Source organism: Gallinula chloropus (assembly GCF_964237585.1).
Source record: "Gallinula chloropus genome assembly, chromosome: Z".
Taxonomy (NCBI): Eukaryota; Metazoa; Chordata; class Aves; order Gruiformes; family Rallidae; genus Gallinula; species Gallinula chloropus.
Genome location: NC_140089.1, coordinates 50,843,385 through 50,868,368, shown reverse-complemented (window position 1 = coordinate 50,868,368; position 24,984 = coordinate 50,843,385). Strand labels below are relative to the sequence as shown.

The 24,984-nt window shown below is 42.7% G+C and overlaps 1 protein-coding gene across 1 annotated transcript in view; it reads left to right on the top strand.

Annotated features, from left to right (window-relative positions):
* Positions 1-24,984, top strand: part of CPLX1 (complexin 1) — a gene marked incomplete at both ends in the record, with an annotated part of 110,519 nt that overhangs the window by 49,034 nt on the left and 36,501 nt on the right. Inside the window, one exon of the mRNA XM_084278623.1 lies at positions 23,135-23,310. Coding sequence (XP_084134749.1) covers positions 23,135-23,310 — 176 coding nt within the window. The remainder of the gene's footprint in view (positions 1-23,134; positions 23,311-24,984) is intronic.

Genomic DNA, 24,984 nt, shown 5'->3' with positions numbered 1-24,984 from the left:
TACCTCCTATCTGGGTTCATTCAGGTTCATTGGCACACATCTAGGCAGGTACAGGAGCTCTGCTACCTCCAAAAATACTGACAAGAATATTCTTTCCTCTTACCTACTGCAAGTACTGCAGTGCTCAGGTTCACAGCAAAGAGAGGTCAGTGTAGCAAAAGAGCTGTGTGCGGATTCTACATGAATCTATAGAAGAGACAGGAACACTGGAACCAAATTCAGAATTTTCCATTCAAAGTCTTATGTTGTCTTTGAATTATTCTATTCTTAACTCTGCATGAGACTATTTGTTGTTCCATTTTGGCAGTAATGACACATTGAGTCATATTTGCCTTCAATGTAGACCATAGGTAATGGTCTGGGAAAGAAAAACGGAATGAGAGTTTAATAGTTATCTTTTCTCTAGGTAAAAGACCTCCTTGTGATGCTTCCATGACAGGATTAATCCACTTGAACAAGCCATTGACTATTTCACACTTCTAACATGAAGTGGTAATAATTTGTGAATTCGTCTAATAAAAAGACACTGCCTTCATAGAATATGCATTTACCAAAATAAAAAAAAAAATGCAGCTTTTTAGTATGATAATGGAATTTCAGATTATGAAGTAGTTGCTTTATACACCAAGGTAATATGGTAGACCTTTCTTCATGGCTATGAGGGATACCACTCCCTCACCTTAAAATGCTTGAAGAAGAGCAGGGTGTAAACCCAGTTGATTCTGCTGAATTTGCAGCTAGAGTATCTAGAACCACATGATATACTCTTTGCCCAGAGCAAACTCATCAAATTTTGGGCATGGCTATCCCCTCAGAGTCTCCTTCAAACCCTTACTTTTCTGTTGCTCAGATAAGGCAATAGACTAGGCTGTGGCTCAGTGAAGGGCTGCTTTGTACTCTCCTGCTGTACCTTCCATTCTGCAGGACAGCAAGTCAGATAGAGTGTCTCTGGAAAATGGGCTTAGTAGACCTACAACAACGGACAGCAGTTCCCAAAGGAAAGAAAAAAAAAACCTACCACACTTCCATGAGGTATAGTTGGTACCTCTATGCAAGAATTGCTCTAGAATGCAAGACAAAGTAATGAATGCTGGGTGAATAAAGCTGCTTTGCTCAGATAACAAACTGTTCCCATGTAAATCCAGATGAATCCAAGCTGTTAGAGCAATAGTCTTACACAACCATTTCCTTGTCTTTTTCACTAGATAGGCATATAGGCATTTATAAAAATATGTTTAGTTTTAGGACAGCACTGTTCGCTCATTCATTTATGTAATATCCCTGTGATTTATGCACTATTTCTGTGAGTTGAGATTTATCTAGAGCAGTGTACCATTAAAATCTTTCCTCTTTCATCCCTAAATGAAGATTTGAAATCCGTCCTAGTTTCAGCTAGGCTAGAGTTAATTTTGACCAGAAGCTGGGACGGGATACAGCCAGGACAAACTAAACGGGCAATCCATATACCGTGTGATGTCATATTCAGAATAAAAGAGGGCTAGTCAAGGAGGGGCAGTGGGGCTCTGAACAATGTTCAGGGTGGTCTAACTGTCATGTTTGGGCTATGGGGTGACAAACTGTATTGTGTATGATCTGGTTTGTATAGTCTGTGATAAATCCTGTTGCTGTTATTTTCCCCTACCTTTGCTGACCTTGTAAAGTGTCCTTATCCCAATCCCATGGTTTGCCTTTTCTCCCCATTGTCCTTCCCAGCCCACTGGGAAACGGGGTGAGCTGTGTGGTATTCAGCAGCCATGACAAAATATCAAATTAGGCATTGATTAAAAATCTTCTACAGAAAAGTTTCCAAAACCCATTTTCTTGTGATTCAGAGTATTCCATGCCCTTCAATTTTCTTTTGATTCTCCTGCAGTAAAAAGAAAGTACAGAAATGGCAGCAATTATTTTTCTTTCCCAATTATCTCCTGGTCCCTTGAGCTTTTCTGAGTAATTCTATAGACTGAGGTAACTCCATACCATGCTGAAAAATGCATGTATCAGTAGCAGGCATGACCTATATATTAAAAAGGGTGAGAGAAAGAGCTACTTATGGAAGAATGAAAATAGAGCAAGCACAGCTTGTACTTGGTTGTACAAGTTGGCTGTAAGGTGACTTGCAAGAGGTCTTTGCTCCCTTGGTGTTTAACAGCACTGCGTGGCTTTTGTCTCTGGAAGTAAATTACTATAAAATTCTGCAAGGAACTCTAAATTTCTTCTTTTAAGGACATTTATGATGAGGTTTCTGTATTCTAGAAGGGTTGTGCAGGTCTCGCTATGATGGCATCAAGAACAAAGCTATGTAGACTCTTTGGTCCACATGTTTGGGTTCTCTTCTGAGTGGTATGTGAGAAGCCTGCTTCTGGATTAGGATTTTATCTCATTCAAGGTTATGCAGCCTGGCTATATTAGAAGAGCCAGGTTTATGTAACCTGGTCTTGATGGAAGACCCACAGAAGACTACAGACTGGCTAGTCATTGTGGCCTCTCCTCCTGGTGGCCTTGCCTTAGGATATTTCGGTGAATCCTTTCATTCTACCTCACAAGAGGGAAATCCTGCCTTGTCCCATGAGCCAGCAGCGTGTGCTAGGTGATCAGAAGGTCAACCATGTCCTGGGCTGCATCAAGAACAGCATGGCCAGCAGGTCAACTGCTTGCGTGAGACCCCACCTGGAGTGCTGTGACCAGCTTTGGGGACCCCAGTACAGGAAAGACAGAGCTGTTGGAGTGAGTCCAGAGGAGGATCATCATGATCAGGGGACTGGAACACACCTTTGCTATGAGGACAGGCTGCGAGACTGGGCTTGTTCAGCCTGGAGGAAAAAAGGCTGTCAATACTTAAAGGGGTCCTGCAGGAAAGTGGGAGTGGGACTGTTCACCAGGGAGTGTAGTGGTAGGACAAGGGGTAATGGCTTCAAGCTGAAAGAGGGGGTAGGTTTAGGTTAGACCTTAGGAAGAAATTCTTTACTATGAGGGTGGTGAGATACTGGAACAGGTTGCCCAGAGAGGTTGTGGATGTCCTCTCCCTAGAAGCATTTAAGGCCAGGTTATATGAGGCTTTCGGCAACCTGGTCGAGTGGAGGGTGTCCCTGCCTATGCCAGGGGAGTTGTAACTAGTTGATATTTGAGGTCCCTTCCAACCCAAAATTCTATGATTTTGATTCTGTGATTCTATGATAAATGTAAATGGAAGTCTCTTTTGAATATAGTAATAGTGCTACCATACTTCCCTTACCTTTCTTGTGCTGTTTGGGCGTGGAAGGACTGCCTTTGGTATTGGGTTAGTGTGGGGCTGTCCTGATTATTGGCTGGGAAAGAGTTAGTTTTCTCAAGAGGATGGAAGGGAACACAGCCAGGATAGATGACCCAAACAAGTGAGTATTTCATGCTACGGAATGTCATGGTCTGTATGTAAGAGGGCCAGCTAGACAGGCAGGAGGGATCACTGCTTGGGGACAGACTGGGCACAGTGTTCCAGGTGGCAAACAAATTGCATTATCACCCACTTTGTATATTCTAAATATTGTTGCTTTTGCTTTCCTCTCCTTTTGCTGGCCCAGTAAACTGTGCTTATCTCAATCCACAAGTTTTACCTTTTTCTTCTGATTTCCCTCCCCATCCATCCCACTGTGGGAACAGAGGGCAGAATGAGCTGCTGCCAGGTGCTCAGTTTCTAAGCTACGTGTGCTCAGGGGCTAAGCTACAACAGTCCTTTTTGGCACCTAATGTGGGGCACAAAGTATTGAGAAAATGACAAGTCTGACCAGAGAATGTTAAATTAAACTTAATATATGCATTTATTATATTAGTTAAATAATCAGTAGTTACAATGGGGTTTTGTTTTGTCACATGGTTGTGCTATGTACATCCTTATTTGCTCTGTGTATTCCCTTTGGCCCTCTGGGAAAGGGATCAGGATTCTCATTCTGTCATATTGTGTAATACTGAGTCGTGATATGATGACATAAATGGTCATGAGGTAAATGCCACCTTTGTATGTGGCATTGCTGTCATGCCCATACCTCAGATGACATATCTTAGAATTGATTAATAATCGCACACAATCTTTGGGAAAAAATTTTCCCGGACTTTCACCTCCCTTTTCCTTCAGCCTGGTTACAACAGCTTTTCAGAATTTTTAATATCCTGGGGATCTTCAAGACGACAAGGTCCTATTGTTATGTCTCCTGAATGTGTTCTGATACTGGTTTAGGGTTAGAAAATAGTTCTGAGAATACCACTGAGATCTGCCCTGAGGCTGGATAGCATGGCAATGTGGGACAATATGGGGAAGTATCTGGAGAACTCATCTCCAATGCTTTGGAACTTCACTCCTGAACAACTACAGAACCCTGATAAAGTGACTGGTGGTTTGAAATGGGAGAATGCTGTGGATGTTTCACAGATGCAGAACTTACCACACTGTGCTGGGCCCTGGCCGGTGTCTACCAAACATTTCTCCATTGTAGGCAGCACTCTCAGGGGAAAGAGAGGGAAAACAGACCCACAGGCACTGCGGCTGCTTCAACTCCCGCAACAGTGGCAGCTCTCTAGGTGGTGCTTCATACAGCCATTTTGGGGCTTCATGTGGCCATTTGGGTGTTTCTCACTAAAGCTCTATATTCATGAGTTCTGCTTTGAAAAATGGACAGGCCTTCACCTCGGTATTACAAGAACAACATGCGCATTTAGTAGTCTAGTGTCATATAGCTGAGGTGTCCTTAGATTTGTTAGCAAATGATAAAACCTACCTTAGGAACTGTCTCACAAATCTGTTTCTGCCAATATACAATGAAAGAGCAACCTTTGTTTTGAGGATGGTACCCATTGGAATCTGCAGGACCCAGAACCACAAATGTTGGCCTGACAGGAAAGGCCTATGTACAGGGAGGAATGTGCGCAACAGATTGCTGTATACATTGGTATGGAAGTTTAAGATATTTCTTGTTCTTTATGGATATTTGAAAGACATGGACCTTTGTATATTCACAGCCCTGAGAAATGTCTTTCTGGAAGTCAGAGTAAATTTACTGCTGACAGTCTATTAGGAAAAAATGGCAAAGCTTTTTTTGTTGTGTGTTCAAAGGCCTGAGCTGCAGATGGTGCAATGAGATTCTTGAAAACCATTTTCAGACAGTGACGAAAGTGTAAAGTCACCTTGGAAGAAGGAAAGAGAGTGATGTAGAATTCAGGGATGTGCTAATCAACAATAAAGCAGAGTGTGGTGCATCTGAAAAGAGATACCAGAAACTGTGTTTACTGAATAAGGAGGCATAGGGATCCAGATTTTGACACTCTGTAACTATATGCTTGTGAAGACAATTTATTCAGGTCTCTCTTCTATGGGTGAATACTTCTAAGGACTTGCAGATCAAACATTTCATACCAAAACTGCTTCTTGCCAGGACAGATTTTAAGGTTCCTAGGTAAGATACAATCATCACAGAATAATCCAGCCAAGGCAGTTTTGAAAATAACCTCACACATCCTACCTAATTATCAGACTGGAAGCATGAACAACAATTCAGCAAACTTTTCATTTAATTTAGATATTAAGAGAATTATTTATATTGTTTTATTTTTTTATTATCTAGTTTTTGTATTTTCAGCGTTCCACTTGCACTTCCAGTCTCTTACAGTATGAAACAATATGATGTAAACAATTGCCTTGCCTTTGTGATTTTTTTAATTACTTTTTTTTAATAAATAAATCCATATGTCTCAGACTGAAAAAGATTTCAGTTCTGTTTTTCATGGCAGAGTTTGGCATCCCATATTACTTGAAACGTTTGAGTGCCCAACTGCTCCAGTACTCCGTCTGCTCCACCTTTTGGGAATCTTTCTCATTTTTGTAGCTTTGTGAAAATAGTCCATTTAGTGACCTGTATGGAATCATGCTAAGTTTCATAGTAGCAACCAAACCCAAGGCCACTGAACAGGCAATTCTGTTACGAAACACTGGGAAGTATGTAATAGTTCTTTCATTAACTGGTTCTGTCTGCAGTTGCTGATGGCTCTAAATTATGAAGGCAGGTGGTCAGAAAAGCAACTTTATTCATGGCATGTCTGTTTCAGCAGACTGGGATACTCAGTGCTGCATCCTAAGTTGGCCTGCAGGTAGCAGCACATTGTCAACTCATTTCAGGAAATCCTTGTCCTAAAAGTTTCAGTGTTGCCCCAGGGGAAAGGCTACAAGGTGTGTGTGTATGCAGAGGGGAGAGAGGAGATTGTTTATGCTGTGAAACTCCTGTGCTAACCAAGAACAGTGACACCAAAGGAAGCAGGATGTAAGAGGGGCCTGGGACTGTGTGCAGGGTCATAGCTCTCTCAAGCCACAGAGATCAGCAAACCCAGAGATGATTGTCAGGAAAGGGTGAGACTGGGCACAACTGCTGGAGAGATGCAGGGCATGACTGCTTCATCAAGAGGATGGAATGGCCTAGGACACAGTAGCCATTGATGCAGAGGCTTCTGGGTGAGGTGTGTCACAGCCCAGTACAGGGATTTGAAGCACTTCTGATGTGATATCAAAACCACATTCCTTTGCCTGTTTCACAGAATCACTAGGTTAGAAAAGACCTTTGAGATCATCAAGTCCAACTGTACCTGTTCTTTACTAAACCATACCCCTGAGTACCTCATCTACTTCATCTATTAAATAAATATATCCAGGAATCGTGACTCAGTCGCCCCCCTGAACAGCCTGTTCCAATGCCCAATAACCCTTTTGGTGAAGAACTTTTTCCTAATGTCTAATCTGAACGTGCTATGGTGCAGCTTGAGGCCATTCCCCCTAGTTCTATCAGCTGTCACATGGACAAAGAGATCAACACCCACGTCTCTACACTCTCCTTGTAATTGTAGGCAGTGATAAGGTCTCCCCTCAGCCTCCTCTTCTCCAGGCTAAACAGCCTCAGGTCCCTCAGCCGCTCCTCGTAAGGTTTTCCCTCCAGCCCCTTCACCAGTCTGGTTGCCCTTCTATAGACACGCTCCAGGACCTCAATGTTTCTCTTATAGTGAGGGGCCCAAAACTGGACACAGTACTTGAGGTGCGGCCTCACCAATGCCAAGTACAGGGGCACAATCACTTCCCTGGACTCGCTGGCCACACTATTTCTGATACAAGCCAAGGTGCTGTTGACCTTCTTGGCCACCCTTCTTGGAAATGGGCATAACATCTGCCAGCCTCCACTCAAATGGATCTTCCCCAGTCCCCCAGGATTGTTGGTAGATGATGGAAGGGGGGTTGGCAAGCACATCTGCCAGCTCCCTCAATAGCCTCAGGTGGATCCTGTGCTGTCCTATAGACTTGTGGATGTCTAATTGGACAAGCGGGTCTAAACCCATTTCCTCATGGATCATGGGAGCTTTGTTCTGCTCTTCCTTCCTGTCTTCTGGCTTGTGAGGCTGAATATCCAAGGAATAGTAACCTTACTATTAAAGACTGAGGCAAAGAGGGAATTAAGTACCTCAGCCTTGTCCTTTGTCACTTTTGTTTCCCCTGCATCCAGTAAAGGCTGGAGATTCTCCTTGGCCCTCCTTTTGCTGTTGATGTATCTGTAAAAAGATTTTTATTATCTTTCACAAAATTGGCCAATTTGAGTTCTAGTTGGGCTTTAGCCCTTCTGATTTTCTCTCTATATGATTTTACTTCATCCCTGTAGTCCTCCCAAGATGCCTGCCCCTTCTTCCAAAGCTCATAGATTTTTCTCTTTTTTCTGATATTCACCTAGACCTCTCAGCTCAGCCATGCTGGTTTCCTTCCTCACCAGCTCCTTTTCCAGCACACGGTGACAGCCTGTTATTGTGCCACCAGGATTTCCTTCTTGAAGAGCATCCAGCCCTTAGCCCTGTTGGGCTCCTTTGCCCTTAAGGACTGTATCCCATGGAACTTTATCAACGAGCCTTCTGAACAGTCCAAGGTCTGCCCTATGGAAGTGCAAGGTGGCTGTTTGACTGACTCCCCACCTTACTTCTCCTAGAATTGAGAATTCTATTATCTTATGATAATTATGCCCTAGGCATCCTCCAACCATCATATCTTGCACAAGGTCTCCTCTGTTCACAAAAAACAGGTCCAGCATGGCGCCTTCCCTTGTCATCTCACTCACCAGTCGTGGCAAGAAGTTGTCCTCCACACCATACAGGATCCTCCTAGATGGTTTCCTCTCTACTGTATTATACTTCCAGCAGACATCCAGTAAGTTGAAGTCTCCCACAAGGACAAGGACTAGTGATCATGAGACTTCTCCCAGTTGTTTGTAAAATAACTCATCAGCCTCTTCCTCCTGGCTAGATGGTCTATAGCAGACTCACACCACGGTATCTGTCTTATTATATGGTCCTCTGATTTTTACCCTTAGACACTCAACCCTGTCATCATTGTCATCAAGCTGAAGGCTATCAATACACTCTAACATAGAGGGCTACTCTACCTCTTTTCTTTCCTTGCCTGTCCTTGCCTGAAGAGTTTGTAACTGACCGTAGTGGCACTCCAGTTATGTGAGTCATCCCACCACATTCCCACCACTATGTCATAGTCTCCTTGTCATACAATAACTTCTACTTTCTCTTGTTTGTTGCCAATGCTGCATGTCTTAGTGTAGATGCACTTTAGCTGGGCTATTGATCCCACTACACTCCTAAGGGGAATAGTCTTAATTCCTAAATGACTGCTAAATTTTCTAACCCATTAGTGATCTTTGCATGTTTGCTGCCACTTGAAGTACTATCTTCCACTTCCTTTAAGGTGGCAGACCAAAGGTCATTGCCAGCACACCAATCCTCAGACACTGGAGTGCCATTCCCAGGCTCTTTTCTGTCAAGCCTGGTTTTGTCCCTCTCCCCCACTGCATGTACCTTGAAGGTCTATTAATCAGCCTTGCTAGATTTTTAGACAGTATCCTTTTGCTCCTTGAGGACAAGGGCACCCCATCCTTGCATAGCAAGCCTGGTGATGTGCAGGACAAACAAAAACCATGGTCAAAGAAGCCAAAATTTAGCTCCTCACGCCAGGTTTGGAACCAGGTATTTGTTTCCTGATTCTTCTTGTTTCTTCCCTCATCATTTCCTGTAACTGGAATAACAGAGGAGAACAGTACCTGTGCCACTGATCCCTTCACCATTTTCCCAAGGCCCTGAAATCCTTTTGAAGTGCCCTCAGTTTTCCTGTATGGTTTTCCTTACTGCCTACTTGGAAAATTAAAAGAGGATAATCTGTGGGCCTGAGCAGGGTTGGAAGTTTTCTTCCTACACCTCTAACAGAGGCCCCAGGTAGGCAGCAGACTTCCCTATGTAGTGGGTCTGGTCTGCAGATCTTGATTCTGTTCCCTTCAGAAGGGAGTCCGCTATGATAATGACCTGTCTTCTTAACAGAAGGTTGACCTAGGTGTCTTAACCCAGGGAACATTTCTATGCTATGAGACCTGCTGTCCTTGTTGAGATATGGTTCCACTTACAGTGCTTCATATCTATTGTGTAAGGGAACCTGGGAGGTTGAGATTGACACAAGGGCGACACTGCTGCTGCAGCAGACAGGAACCTGCTACCATTCCCTTCCATCACTTAAGTACCTCTCCTCAGCTAAACAGAGAGAGAGGGTGGTGAATCCTTAGTCATGCTAGCCTTGTCTGCCTGTTGAGCATGAGAGAGGGAGCATAGGGTGTTATTCTAGTGTTTGATCTCCCTCTTGCACTCTCTGATGTTCATCAGCCTGATCATTTCCTCCTTGAGTTCTGACACCAAGTGCAGGAGTTCCTCCACTGAAGTACAACTCCTGCAAGTGTTATCAATGTAAGGGGGAACACTTCCTGCAGCTGGGCATCTGGGTGGTGTCATGTACTCTGTGGCGCTCTCTCTGTGAGGCTGCATCAGTGACAGCTGATGCTAAACTAGGAGCAGCCTTACTTTCCTGCCAAGTGGCCACTGTGGTCCTCAGGTCCTACTGGCTGATCTCTAGCATCCTCTCTGTGCCCTTTCTGTGCTCTCCCTGCTTGCCCTGCCTGCATGAAATGCCCTGCAAACTGCCATGCCCTGCATTTGTCAGACAGGTCCTGTCCACTGAGCTCCTGATTGCTCCTGCTCCTTAAAGCCAGCTAAATCTGCTGCTGTTGCTCCAAACATGCCCCCTGCCATACCTGATTGGCTGAGTGAGCTGGGGCAAGCTTCAGGTTTGCATTGTGGTTCTGTTGGCTGCACAGGGTGTCCTGATCTCAGGAGCCCCCTGTAAAGCAGGATCTCCTGGTGACTCCCTGGGTTTACCTTGATTGCGGCCTCGCCTTTCACCAAGGAAGCCCTTGCACCCTGGAACTCTTTATTTGCACCTCCATGGAAAAGACTTGGTACGCTGTTCTGCAGGGATATGTCTGTGTACCCCTTTATGGATTCTGGGCCAGCTTTGACAGTGCTCTGCAAGGACTGTGAAAGGTGCCACACAACTCCCTTTGTTAAGCAACCATTTCAGACATTGACAAAGAATCCTGTCAACTCAAATGATGTCAAATATGTTAATAATCCTGTTGGGGTTATGACATGGATGATTTCAGAAGGAGTCACATCTCTGAAGTGATTTTTTTCATCTTTTCTTTTTTAAATTGAGGGAAGGTAACAGCTTTTGATAGCTTCTGTTCTAAATGGCACACTTTGCCTTTTACTGTCTGAATTTTTCCTTCCAGATAGATTTGTCTGTTTGGGGGTTTATTTATGTTTCATCAGTGCTGCATCCTAGATGAAACTCCCACACAGAACTGAAATAACCTAAGCTACAGAGAGAAGAGAGAGCTAGTCTGGCTAGCAGATGCAAAGTTTGTGTGTGTGAGTGTGTATATGTTATGCTTCTGTCTGTGGGTGTATGAAGAAACTGCTGAGAGCAAACCTAATTTAAAAAGGTTCTTTGTGGGCGTGGTGTGTCTGCAATCACTGCTGTTTCTTGGCTATGGAAGTTCCACAGCTTCTCATGAAAACCTTGTCTCCTCTACTAACACCCTACCTATTGACCCTCAGGCTTAAGGAAACATGACAAATCACTAACAGAAAGTATGTTAATCTTTCTTTAAGCAGATCTGGATTGTATGCAGTAAGACAAAGTTTACAATCATCTAATTTGAGTAATAGACCATTCTAAATAACATTTTTCTCTGCCTGGTATAGTACCATCCCACTGATATCACTGTAGCTTCCAAGAAGCATCACAGCACCAGAATATTGCTGTACTGCTGCTTCTGAGTGCCCATATTTATTTAAGTGTGTTAAGAAAATAAGTGAGGCGGCATGAATTATTTCTAAGGAGTTCCTACTTTTTCTGATAGGTAAGTAATTTCACCAGTTAAAGTGTATTACAGCTGTTTAAACATTTCTTGCACCTGTGAAGAGGTTTACCATAATATCTCATCAGAACTCAAATGTGTGGGAGGGGCTCCTAATGCTTGTTCAAGATTTGACTGCAGCCCCTTTAAATCTTTGCTGTGGGAGGATGATGTATTTCAGTGATGGCCAGTCCCAGTGCCCTTATGCAGTATCATTTCTTCCTGCCAGGAAGCTCTTTCTTCCTTTAATACTACTAAACAAATTCATCTGACTTTGTCACTAGCATAATATTTTCAAGCTAACTGGTGTAATCTGGAATATGAAAGTCCACACAGAGAGCAGCATTTAATGCCCCTCTATGGCAGCAGATAGGTGTCTTGCCTCCCTCTGGAGGAAAAAGTCGTGTTGTTCTGACCTCTTTGGTTTCATGGCTCTCTCTAAATGGGTTTGAGACTGCTGTCAATTGTGAAACACTTTATACTGTTAAACATGTCACCAAATTTACTGCTGTATGGTGTTGCTCCAGTCTCTGTTAGCTTTTCTTTGAAACGACAGTGAGATTTCAGTCAGCAGGATTGTCTCACAGACTGATGTTGTCTGGACTTCCTGGATAGTCTCATTATCCTCCTCAATCAGAAACCATGGGGAAGATTGTCTTTTCCCAAGGCAACAGAAAAGGTCTGGGATGTCTCACTAGCATGAATTTAAGAAACCTTTTAGAGCAGCAGAGATTTGCACATTTAGCAACATTTTTTGTGATTCAGCTGTTCTTTCTGGGCCAAAGTGACTAATTACTGTGAAACAAGGAAACAGGACTGAAACACTTGTAAATACCAGGCAAATAAATATTGTGGCAAGTAGACTTGTTTTCAAGTTATTTTATGTGTTGGAACCACATATTGCGTATGGCTAAAGGCAGAATGCTACAGTACAGGTGGGCTTGTGAACAAGGTGCTTGGTTGCTTTTCTCCATCAGTAGATATCCAGCCAGCAAGAGAATTTGCCATCTAAAATAGATGCTTCCACTTGTCCAGAAGGATCTCATCCCAGGCTCTGTGACTTTCTGGAGAACATCTCCACGGACTAGGAAGGGAACCTGGGTAGCTGGTTTGTGATATCTGGGTTAGTAGCGATTATTTATAGCTGCACCCTGTCTGGTCACAGAGGTGAGGACAAGCACTTGCCAGGGATTATTGATCAGGACAGGAATAGATGCCACTGCATTTGTGGTATAAAGGAAGTTATCCTGCCTTTAGATTGTGGGGTCTCATGGAGTATTCCCCTGAGAATGGGACTGCACCTTTCCAGGTGTAGTTACAGAGATCTGGCACAAAAATGCCCGCCTCTAGAGGGTTTACAATGCAGTCAGAGTAGATGAAAAATAGTCCTGATAAGAAGAAATGAGAGCACTGTGAAGCTCTATGCCAAAGATGCATAGTGCAGCTCTGAAACAGATGGTAACAGAACCTTCTGTTACCCTAATCTGTGTCAATTTGGTTTATCTGTTAATCCTAACCTGTCTCTTAATCTCTTGCCCAGCCATAAAAGGCACTGTCTTTTCTTTTAGCAAAAACCATTGTGTAATGTAACAGTTGAAAATAATACTTCACACAGTGAGTATCTTGTTATTTTTGTGTAATGCAGATGAAATCATATTAATGTAATGTGTCTGAAGGCAAAGCTGAGTGTTTCCTGCTTTGGCAGGGGGATTGGACCTGATGACCTCTTGAGGTCCCTTCCAACCCCTATAATTCTGTGATTCTGTGTTTTTTAAGTAGGATTGCACACATTTTGCAGCCTATGTAAAATTCTAGCCATCTAGGTATCTCCAAAAGAGTAGTACTGGTCTCTCCAAAAGAGTAGTCAGGTTTGCACTCCCCAACTAGCAGCTCAATTTGGTACACTCAGATCACTCCCCATCACATCTGCATCCTTTTAATTTCTGATTCTGTGCAGAAATTGTGTCCCAGCAGGGGCACAACGGTTGAATGTCTTCTTAGTGCTGGGTGCCGAAGTCTGGTGATTGGTTTTATTTCATTTTTTTGCTTTTTCCTCCGGCTTCCTTAGCAGGATTTAACTGGCAGTTTGGTAAAAGGAGACTCAAGAATGTGCCTGCTCCACGTGTTAGTTTCAGAAGAGCATGCCTCCTTCTGACCCCTCCTTGCACAGCTTCAGGACCTTGAAATCTCATGACCTACCCTTCAGCAGTGGACACAGACACCAGTGCAGGATGGGGAAGGGAGACTGCTCCAAGATGTCTGTGAAAATGTCTGTGGGATATATGTGGGAGTGGAAGCCTAACTTAACTTTCACCTTTGGAGGTATCTGGGCCAGTAAGGGGATGAGCTGGGTTAGTGAGATGGTGTGTCCCCAACCCAAGGCATCTTTTTGAGGCAGGCTGGCTATGACACATTGGCCCTGCTCACACTGAGCTTTCTATGTGCATCATCAGATGTTCCCTCCTGTGATAAGGTTGGAGAGGCTGTGCTACTCAAACACATATGCATACTATAATGAAGCCTTATAGAACAGCACTGGAACAGAAATTATATTTGAAGTATTACAGAAAAACTCTATTCTTTGAGCTGGTTTGCTTCAACATGATTTGGGTCTTGCAGAGTGATGCATTTGGATGGAAAGGAAGCTAATGTCCTACAGAATGTGAGATGTGTGTATGTGTGAAACTGAGACTTTCTTACTTTTCAAAGTCAAAATGCATCAGACTGTATCAAGACACCTCTACTAGCCTTAGAGTTTCTTCTGTTGCAAAACTTTACCTCCAGCTCAGAGGTGGGTGAAAACCTTCCCACAGCATCTGTCTTCCCACATTTACATACATTCATCTCAATCATTCCATGGTGTTTTACCATCTTGTAAATTTCTGACATGGAATAGTGTCATCTTATATTAATAGCTTTTTGACATACAATGCACTTATTGATCAGAAAAGACTTTTTTTGTGCTACCTTGTAGACTTCAGAAGAGGGCACAGAGCAGAACGAAAGTCCATTAGGGAATATAAACTACTTCTACTAGGAAGTGGGATTTTATTTTTTTTTTTTTTTACAGCAGAGGAGGTTTGCAAGCTCATGAATCAACTGAAGTGAACATTTCATTGCTCATGGATATTAAGTATACTAAATTGAATGTGCACAGCAAAATAAGTGGTAAGAACACTGACTGTTATGCATACAAATGAGATACCACTGACAGGCCATCAACCGTATTTGACATCTTTCACAAACTGATTATAAAATGCAGTACCTGATTCAACATGGAAAAAGCCCTATTGGGTCATTCTGAACAACAGGTATGAACTTACACAGTGACTGTTTCTAGTTTGTCATGAAGTGGAAATTGTGACAGGTAATTAAAACAACCTGAACAAAACCATTAAGCAAAAAGGCTCAGTTCTAGGTCTTGCATTGACAACTTTGTTCTTCTAGTTAAAGCAGTGCAAAAAGGACTTAGAAGTAGTGCAAAGGAATAAAATCATATGCAAACTGAAGAATTAACTTGAATACATTAATTGATAGGTGTAAGGTAGAAAGAGAAAATAAAAGAGAGAACTATAACATTCATTTGTTGCACAAATACACAAATACCATTGAGATTACATGTTGGTTTGTGTGCAAGTTACTGTATTGCTCTGCACAGCTAGAGACTCTCACTGTACCACCATAGAGATTACACAGAGAAAAAAACATAGAAACTAAAGATATTAGCCAAAGAAATGATGCTGTTGGGGCTGGGAGGGTCTTGCTCTAAAAAGATTACTTTCTTTTGTCTGGTTAAGGAGACTCTCCAGCAGCTTATAAGTTAGGAAAATCATTGTTTGGTTGACAAGAGTATCTACCTTACTCAGGTTTGGGCTTTGGTACCCATCTGCACAGTGAAACATTGCTCTTGCACATGTTAGAACCTAGTGCTATCTCAGAAAAATCATTAATGGAAATTTCTATGTGCCTCCAACTGGATTTACATAAGATTTGAAAGTCTTTAAAGTCTGCCTTCAAGTGTATAAGTGAAAAGAAACATTACTATAAAGGAGAGAAGAGACATTTGTCTCCATATAGCTGGAGTTCTGAGTACCTCCAAATATCCTTAAATATTTCAAGTACTTTTACATAGTTTGCTCAGCTTACCAGTTTGCTTCCCAACAAGACCTCTGAACAATGCAGTTCATCTGGCTGGATACAGAGGGAGAGAGAGAAAGACCCAGAGGCAGAGAAAGCTGTCTGAGGAGAGAAAATAACTGAAGCAAAGGTCCCCACAAACAGTAAAATAAAGGCTTCTCTGCCTAAAAATGGACAGTCAGAGAAAATTCCTGCTTAAGACCCTTTTCTGGAGAGTGTGCAGGGAATGGCAAGGCTTGAGAGTATTTTGACATTGTGCCTTGAACACAGACCAACATGTGGTAAAAATCCCAGAATCTGGAAGAAAGAAAGCTGGATGATAGATACTATGCTGATGATCACCCTAACATCTTGATCACCCAAGTACTCTTCTCACAGTTCTTATTCTGTCAATACCTTCTCACTATTACCTCTGTTTTGGTACCCATTGCATCAAATGGGTTTCAGTGAGGCCTCAGACCATGTCTTTCCCGGTTAGCTGATGGAAGGGATATTTTAGATGCCAGCATGAGCACTCCGAGAACAGAAAGCACCGAATCAGTCAGTTTCACTAGGCTGAGGAATAGTTAGACCAACAACTTGGAAAATGGAGGTGGAAGAAAAAGTTTGGAAGCAGACCAGGTCTGTACTGTAGTCTATTGAGGACTACAGCAGCAAGCTAGCTGTTGACCACAGCCTTATTTACTGTTTTGCCTTTGACTATCCAGTCGTCAGACAAAGGAGTAGCATAAGGCTGATTCTTGGTGCTAGGGATAGACCAGACCGATGTGTTGCATTCTTATTTACTTGGAAGATAATCTAATGACGTCATGTCTGGGAAAAAGAACAAAATACAAAAAATAAAAATCCATACCTTTTGTGAGCAGCTTTTTCTCAATAGTGTTCATTTCTAAACATGGTAAAATTAAGCTTTTCGTGCTCCTTTTCTATTGCTTCCTAATGCTCATTTTTGTTTTGCCACTAAATAACTTTCACAGTACCCATGATCCATGGCTCACAACTTGAAATATTCTGATGGATATCACAGGGATCCTTCCAATATTATTTTTCTGGAATATCTTGGAAAACTTAACACTGAAGTGGATAGATGTTGTGGCTTCATGTGGCATGGCGGGGGCTGGTGGAGGAGGGGAGTGCTTCAGGGGCGGCTTATGAAAGAAGAATCTAGAAGCTTCCCCTAGGCCCTGTGGAGTAAATACTGGCTAGGTTCAAGGACGGACCCACGGCTTACCAAGGCTGAGCCAATCAGCAACTGTCATAGCACCTCTGTGAATCATATCAGAGAGGAAAAAACCCACAAGCAGTCAACAGAGAAGGGAGTAAGAAGATGTAAGAAACTCTGTAGACACCAAGGGCAGTGAAGAAGTTGTGGGGACAAGGCACTCCAGATGTCAGAGAGAAAAACTCCCCTGCAGCCTGTGGAGAAGACCATGATGGAGCAGGTTGGCCCCCTGCAGCCCAAGGAAGATTAAGGTGAACAAAGATCCCACCTGCAGTTTGTGGAGGGGCCTCACTCTTGAGCAGGTGGAGATATATGAAAGACACTGTGACCTGTGTTGGATCAAGCCCCTGGCAGGATATGCAGCCCATGGAGTGGTCCTTTCTGGAACAGGTTTGCTGGGGGTACTTGTGACTCCGTGGAGGACCAGGCTGGAAGAGTCTGGGCCTAAGATACTGCACCCCAGAGAAGTAATGCTGAGACAGTTGGTGAAGAGCTAAAGCTCCTTGGGAAAGGAGTCACTTTGGAGAAGCTGGTGGAGGACTGTCTCCTGTGGGTGGGACCCCACGCTGGAGCAGAGGAAGAGTGTGAGGAATGCCCCAGCTAAGAAGGAAGACAACTTGTGAGGAACTGACTGAAACCCCCATTTACAACACGCCTTCCCCCCCCACCCTCTGTCACCCAGGGAGAGGGAAGAAGGGAGGTCATGACTAAAGTTAAGTCTGCTAAGAAGGGAGGGGTGGAGGGATGTGTTTTAAGATCTGGTTGTACTTCTTATTGTCTGACTCTCACTTCACTCTGTGTGTGCAGTGTAGTGTAATAGATGCTTTTTTATTGTCTGTCTTTTTAGTCTGTGTTGAGTCTGTTTTGCCCATGATACTAATTGCTGAATTATTTCTCCCTGTCCTTATCTTGACTCCTAAGCCTCCCAATATATATTTTCTTCCCTGTCCAACTGAAAAGGGGAGTGATAGGGTGACTTTGGTGGGCATCTGGCCTCCAGCCAGGATCAAACCACTACAATAGGCACCTGGAAATAAGCCTAAAACTATAGATTGGCCTGGAGAGCAGAAGTGCGTATAAACACACTCCTTCTCAGTTGCATAAGACACTTGTGGTGAGTGGATCTGGAAAAGGGAAAGAGTTCCTGGAAAAGTAAACAGAGAAAGAGTTCCATGTCTTTCTTTGAGCTTTTAATTTAATTAATTTCTTATTTTAATACAATTTATTGATACTTACCAGAGATCCCTACTGTACCAAAAAAGACTAGAAAATAGCATTTTCAGAAATACTATGATTTCTCAAGTGACCTCCTCAAGACAACTTGGCATCAGTTCTTTGTTTATGAAAGAGGAAGTACTAATGCATTTCAGTAGGTGTATTCCTTACAATTAGTCAATAAATTGTGATGGTTCTTTTGGAGCTATTCAGCACTACAGTATTTTTGTTCATCCAAGTACCACTTTGGAGTGTCATGTGATGCCCTCCTGAAGGGCTGTTACATTTTTATTGAAACTTTTAACAGGAGGAAGTCAGGTGGTTTTCTTCAGCTCAATAGACTGGTGTGACATTTACTTTTTTTACGGAAAATAATCATGTGGTCTTTAATAAAACTCCCAGCTGAAAGAGTAGGAGGCAAATATTGGAGGCATCTTCATTCTTATCATTGCAGAAATGTGCAAACATTTGCAGGAAAACAGCTTTCTACTGCAAGCATGTATCTGAACTCTTTTATTTCCAAAAATGTTCCTAAAGTTATTGTTTTGTTTTACTCTTAAATGGATGAATTACAGACATGGGGCTATTTTGTATTTGCAAATAGCAGTATCCTGTACACTGAGGGTTTGGGGGTTTACTCTGTTTTAGAATAAAATGTGTGTATGAATCTGCATCTCCAAGGTGGGAGTGTCCTAATCCTGTTCCATGTATTTTTTCAGCAAACAACTTTGCATGTCAATATTTGGATTTTTTTTTCATTTTAGCAAGTGAAAATTGAGCAGTTTCTGCAATTTGATTTTGTGAGTTTACATTTTCTCTGTGAAAGATGGATTGATGTCACTGAGCTACTGAAGGTTAGGTCCTCCTGTGATAGAGGTCAGACAGTGTAAGAATCCACTTTCCCTCAGTTCAGATGCAGGATCTGCTTGGGTATATGCTCTTTACCCTTTTCCTTGTAAAATTCACTTAAGCCACTTTCAGTTGCCAGTTAAACCACTCACTTTTGTCAGAATACCTGAGGTTGGCAGGGATCCACAGGGGATTTCTAGTGCAATTGCATTCTAAAACAGGGTGACCTACAGCAGCGTGTGCAGGAATGTGGCCTATGAAGTTCTGAATATCTCCACAGATGGCGACTCCACAGTCTCTTTCTACAAGTCCAATTTTTTTTCCTTATGTTTAAATGGAATTCCCTGTATTTCAGTTTGTACACATAATCTCTTCTCCTCTGACTGAGCAGCAATGAGAAGAGTCTGGCTCCCTCATCTTCATTCCCATTGATACAGTATTTATACACACCTCTAAGACACCCCTGAACTTTCTTTTCTCCAGGCTAAACAGCCTCAGCTTTCCCAGCCTCCCCTCATATGAGAGATCCTTGATTCTTGTAATAGTATTCATAGCCCTTTGCTAGTTCACTCCAGTAAATCCATATCTCCTTGGTGTTTGGAAGCCCAGAACTGGCTCCAAAAATGGCCTCACCAGGATGAGTAGTCGGGAAGGCTCAACTCCTTCAACCTGCTGGAAACATTCATAATACATCCCAGGAGACTGACCTTCTTTGCTCAAGGATGTATGGCTCAAGGTCAGCTTGCTGTCCTCCAAGAACTCAAGAACTCAAGAACTCAAGGTCTTTGCTTCAAAATTGTTTTCCAGAAAGTTAACCTTCTTTCCAACTGTTTCACTAGGGAATGTCCTCCACATGTTACCCAACAACTGAATTACCGTTTTTCAGACAGTTGATGACAGTGAATCTCACATGCAAGTGTGCTTGAGTGTGCCTACAGTATTTGGATTAACACCTGATGGCCTAGTTCTTCAACCCTTATAGATCAAGGGAATGACTATTAGTTTGAAATGTCTGCCATGCCACTTTTCTTTTGAATAAACAACCTCTGAGATGCTTTCCCTCATGGAAGTGTTTTATCTTTCCTGGGCTGAGCTGTTTATCATAGCACATAGAGCCCTGGAGCTTTAGCCATTTCTGTGTTCTTCCTGTGGCCTTGACTAGACATGTTGGAAATAATATTGATTGAAGCACCTTATTGATTAGTGCTGACTTTGTTACTCTGTCTTCTCTTTATGTGATGGTAGAAGTTTTGGTTGGGATGTGAAAGAAGACATAAAAACCCAGGCTTATAGGAAAGGATTCAGTAAGCATGTGCTTCTGCTGTTTCCTTGGAAGCTTCAAAAGCAGGTTTGAGGAAAGAACTTCGGCTCTTTTCTTCTGCTTCTGCCTGTAACCACAGCATCTCAGTTGCATGCAAATGAAATCTCTGGATCCTCCACTGTTGAGCTGCCAAAATCAGAAGCTGTTATCTAGGGATTGTTAACAACAAAACCTGAAGTTTAGGATGAAGAAGAAATGAGAGAGAAAAAAAGCTTTTCTATACCAAAATTAAAACAAGAGATTGGAATTAAAATTTAGTGTAAAATTTTGCTTCTGAATAAATTTTGTTCCAATGAGTTAACAATGGTATCACAGTGCAGCATTTCATACATTTAGATGATTACTTTGAAATAAGGGTGAATTAAGAGAGTCTATGATGATCTTGAAAACTACATTCTTGTTCTTGTAGGTGTTCTGTGTGCCGAATAGCTGCAAAATCAAATGCCTAATGTATTCCAAAACTTGGTCTTGTCTAAGACATAAAAGAAAAACAAGTCCGTGCAATTTCACTACTTACATGATATGCTGAGCTGATGTTGTAGCTTCAAAATAGCCTAGAAGTAGTGCTTAGAGGGAAAAAAACCCAGTCTCTCTTTTGCTGAACTGTGTTTCATAAGTAACTAGTACAGTACATCATCTGGGTATTTAGCTCTAAGAGAAGCTAAAAAACTTATCAAAAAGCTAATAAACCCAAATTAGTTTGATGATCCATGGAAATATTTCTTGAATGTAATCCGGAAATTAAAAATGTTACTGACATTAGTCATTGATGATTTATGCACAGTAAATCTGCTTACACAGGCCCCTGCAATAAGGATGCATGACCCAACTAGTCTACATTGCCTTTCCACTTGCTATGAAATTCTAGTGCTTGCAATTTCAGTTAGCCTTCCTTGCATCTCATGAAAGAAATCACCACATGTTCTGAGTAAACATGCCCTCAAAATCCAAGAGTTCTTGTATTAATCAGACCTTGTAGAGGAGGATACAAAATGTCTGTAGAGGAAGGCTGACAGTAGCTAGGATCGTGATTGTGGAGTTTGTTTGGGGTTCCCGGGTGTCTTCCTCCTTTTAATCCACAGGTTTCTCAACAAGATTGAACTGTCAAGAGACTTGTGGTTAGCTAGCTGAATGGACACAGTCATGTTTACTATTATTTCCCTCCTTGCAAAAAAAGTCTTTAAAACCCAGATCTGTCAATCTCAAAATTAGCAGTTTCCCCATGCTTCTCTCTGGGAGAAAGAACTCTCTTGCTCATCTCTGTGTCTCTGTCCTTCTCTGCAAGTGCTGGCAGGAGCTTGCTCCAGTGTGCATCACAGCATCTCCTGTATGTCTCCACCTGCTCCAGCGTGGGGCCTCTCCATGGGCTGCAGGTGGGGTCTTGGCCTTTTCCATGGACTGCGGGGGGACACCTGCTCCACAACGGGTTTCTCCACAGGCTGCTGGGGCATCTTTCTCTCCGGCACCTGGGGCACCTCCTCCCCACCCTGCTTCCCTGTAGTGTCTGTACAGCTCCTTTTATCTTCTCACTCCCTTCTCTGGTGGCAAAATGCAGTTGCTTGTGTTTTTTCTCTTATATGTGATTCCCAGAGGAAAAGAGTGGTGAGGTGCTGGAACAGGCTGCCCAGAGAAGTAGTGCATGCCCCATCCCTGGAGGTATTCAAGGCCAGGTTGGATGGGGCCCTGGGCAACCTTGTGTAGATCCAGGCCTGAGGTGGGTGGCCCTGGCTGTGGCGGTGTTTGGAGCTCTATGATCCTTGGGGTCCCTTCCAACCCAGACCATCCTATGATTCCATGATTCTGTGACTATTGCAAATTGGCTCGGCCTTGGTCAGCAACAACTCTGGCCTTAAATCAGCTGATGTTTACTTTCTGGGGCCTGCAGAAAGCTTCTAGCTGCTTCTTACAGCAGCCATCTCTGCATCCCCCTGTTCTCTACCAGGACCCAGCAACGCAAAACTGACATTCAGTTAAATCTGAGTCAGCAAAGAGCCAAGCTGGAGCTTTTCTGACCCAGAAACCAAGAACATTAACCAGCCACCTATAGTGTGAAGGTACCTTTTTTAGTACACGACGCTGGGTCTCTTTCTGCTGCAGGCGAAGTCCAACACAACTGCCAAAGAATATGTGTCTTCAGTTCATCCATGTAACCAGGCTTGATCCTGCTGCAGCCTTCCACTGCCTTAATGATGAATAACACATTAAATGTCCTTTCCCTTCCCTCAGCCCTTGCCTTCTTCCCAGCTGGATAATTGCTAGTCATTTGCCAATAAAAGTGCCTCCGAAATACAGAATAAATGGTCTTTATGCAGCTGTGTGGGGGCAGTGGGACATGCAAGAAGCCTCCCTATTTCCATGGCTGTGCAAATGCATTGCATAACAACAAAGAGCTGTCTCAGAAGCACTCAGGGGCTGAAAGCTTGAGATCAATGGGCATGCAGGGGTAGGAAGAGGACCAGGTAGAGCCAGGATCCCACCTATGCTCTAAGCTTTAGAGATAGTGGCCAAGGGTAGATAAGAGATATGCAGAGATGATACTTCTTTCTGATCCATAGGAGGAGCCTAGAAATCAAATCCAAACATTTGCTAATGCTGTGTGTTCCTACCTGTCATGGGTTATGTAATTGCTGGCAACAGTTAAGATTGTGATTACTCATCCCTGCAATCGAGATTTCAAATTCCTTTCCTAGCCCTGGTGTGATTTCTTTCTGGATGTATTACTTGCCTCTTACATTAAAGACCATCCAAAATCAATCTTCAGACTTGATTGAGCTGATGGAGTGAAAACATTGTCAGGATGACAGATTATTCGTGTTAAGACTACAAACCAATACCATCATGGAAGTCTACAGGTGTAGTCTGTGCCTCTTGCTCCTGTGCTTCTCTCACCAGTGTCAGGTAACCCATCTGATCAGGCTGGGTGTTTTGTATAACTCTTGCCTCTCTGGAGAGTGTGTATCTCCTCAGTAGAAGGAGTAACCTTTCTAGATGCAGAGGGCGTGAAAGGAGGTTCTGAATGTGGGGAAGGAGAGAGCTGGCATCATGGTTTTCCATTCTTAGAGGGCTGACTTTTCTTTGTGCTTTCTCTAGGGGCAACCAAAGATATGGGGAAGATGCTGGGTGGGGATGAGGAGAAAGACCCAGATGCTGCCAAGAAAGAAGAGGAACGACAGGAAGCCCTCAGGCAAGAGGAGGAAGAAAGGAAAGCCAAATATGCCAAGATGGAGGCTGAAAGAGAAGTTATGAGACAAGGCATCCGAGACAAGGTAGGGAACTGGCTTCCAGCACACTCTTGGGAACTAATAATGCCCAGTGGAGATCTAGTCTTTTTAGCTGATCTGTGACCAGTTCCATAAGCACATGGATAGTCAGGTGATTACTTTGCCACACTGAACTTTCTAATCTTGTGCACTATCCCTTAAGTGCTACCCCTTTTTAAACACACATCCCACACTGAAAAGTCCTGCCATGCTGAAATAGAGAGTGAAGATGAGGGGATAAAAATGTCTGAGTTTCTTATCATTGGTTAAACACATTATTTAAAGTATTAAGTACTAGAGGCTTCTCTGTCCCTTTGTGGGTGCTTTCCAAGTTTACTTTTGTGGTTTGTAAAAAGGGTCATAATTCACTATGTTTCTGAGACATATAGTCCAAGTTTCTTCTGTATTTCTTTCAAAGCTTTCTTTGTTTTGATGGGTGAAATGGGAAAAATCTACTCTTGCCTTCATATTTAGGCCTCCACTGCTCAAAGGGGATTAATCTGAGAGAAAGTGACTTTTATTTATCTGATGGACTTAGCCACTGGGAAGTACTCTCTTTTACTTATGCTGATTCTTTTAATGATGCCATTTGGAATGAGAAGGAAACGAATAATTACGAGGATTCAGTATAAGATTGAAAAGAAATGTACACAGAAAAAAAGAGCTTTTACTAGAGAAAATTAAGGTAGCTGAATCCATTGTTACTGTACATTAGCTTTTAGGGGTTGCTGTGTGGAGGGAGAAGGCAGTTTTGCTTCCTCACCCTCAAGAGTGGGTCAAAATTGTCTCTTTAGAGCAATATGAAAGAGCACCTGAAAGTTTTATAGGAAGAGCACCTGAAGGTCAGATAACATGGAAAAATTTGGGTTAGACAAGGGGTTTCTGATGATCAAGGCCTGTGTGTTAACTTAAATTGCATGCCAAAGAACAACAGAAAATACCTATAGACATAATGAAGATGTCCTGCTCCCAGTGTAGTGCTTTACCTCTGCAGGTTACAGTGCCCTAAGAACATGACTGGGAAACACTTCAAAGTCTCATAACAGAGCAGAGAAAAGCTGTCCATAAACAAAACTTTGTCTGGATTGAGCTGAAATTCTGATGATTCAGGAAGGAAGCACAAATATGGCGCATTGTTCTGGTGGCACAGTGCATCTTGTGAAGCGGTGCTGAGAAAATAAAGAAATTTGTGTTTATGCTTCTAAGAAAAGAAAGTACTTACAAGGAATTGTGTATCCGTGACACTGCCAGATCATTTAAGAGAGAGTATTAGCTATCAGACAGACACCCTACCTGGTAATTTTTTTTTGTTTGTTTTATAATGTTCTCAATATTTATCTAGATAATGGAATGCGTTAATATAAGCATATAAATGTGTGCAGTATAGGTTTAATGTATGCTTGTAGGTGGAACTGTTCTGAGCAATGACATAGCTCTGCTGTAGACACAAGGGGAAAAAAAAAGAGAGTAGTTAATTTCCCAGTTACAGGCAGGTGGCCGAATTCCCTGTCTTTGTTGTCTCTTCTGCTAGACCCCTGAAGCATTCCCAGAGGTAAATGTTGGTTACGTTTTTCTTGTGGTTGGGCATTAAGAAATCTGAGATGCTCTCTGATACAAATCCAAGATGACATAGGCTAGAATTCACATGTTCATAAATAGGGTGCATACAGCCTGAGCTTG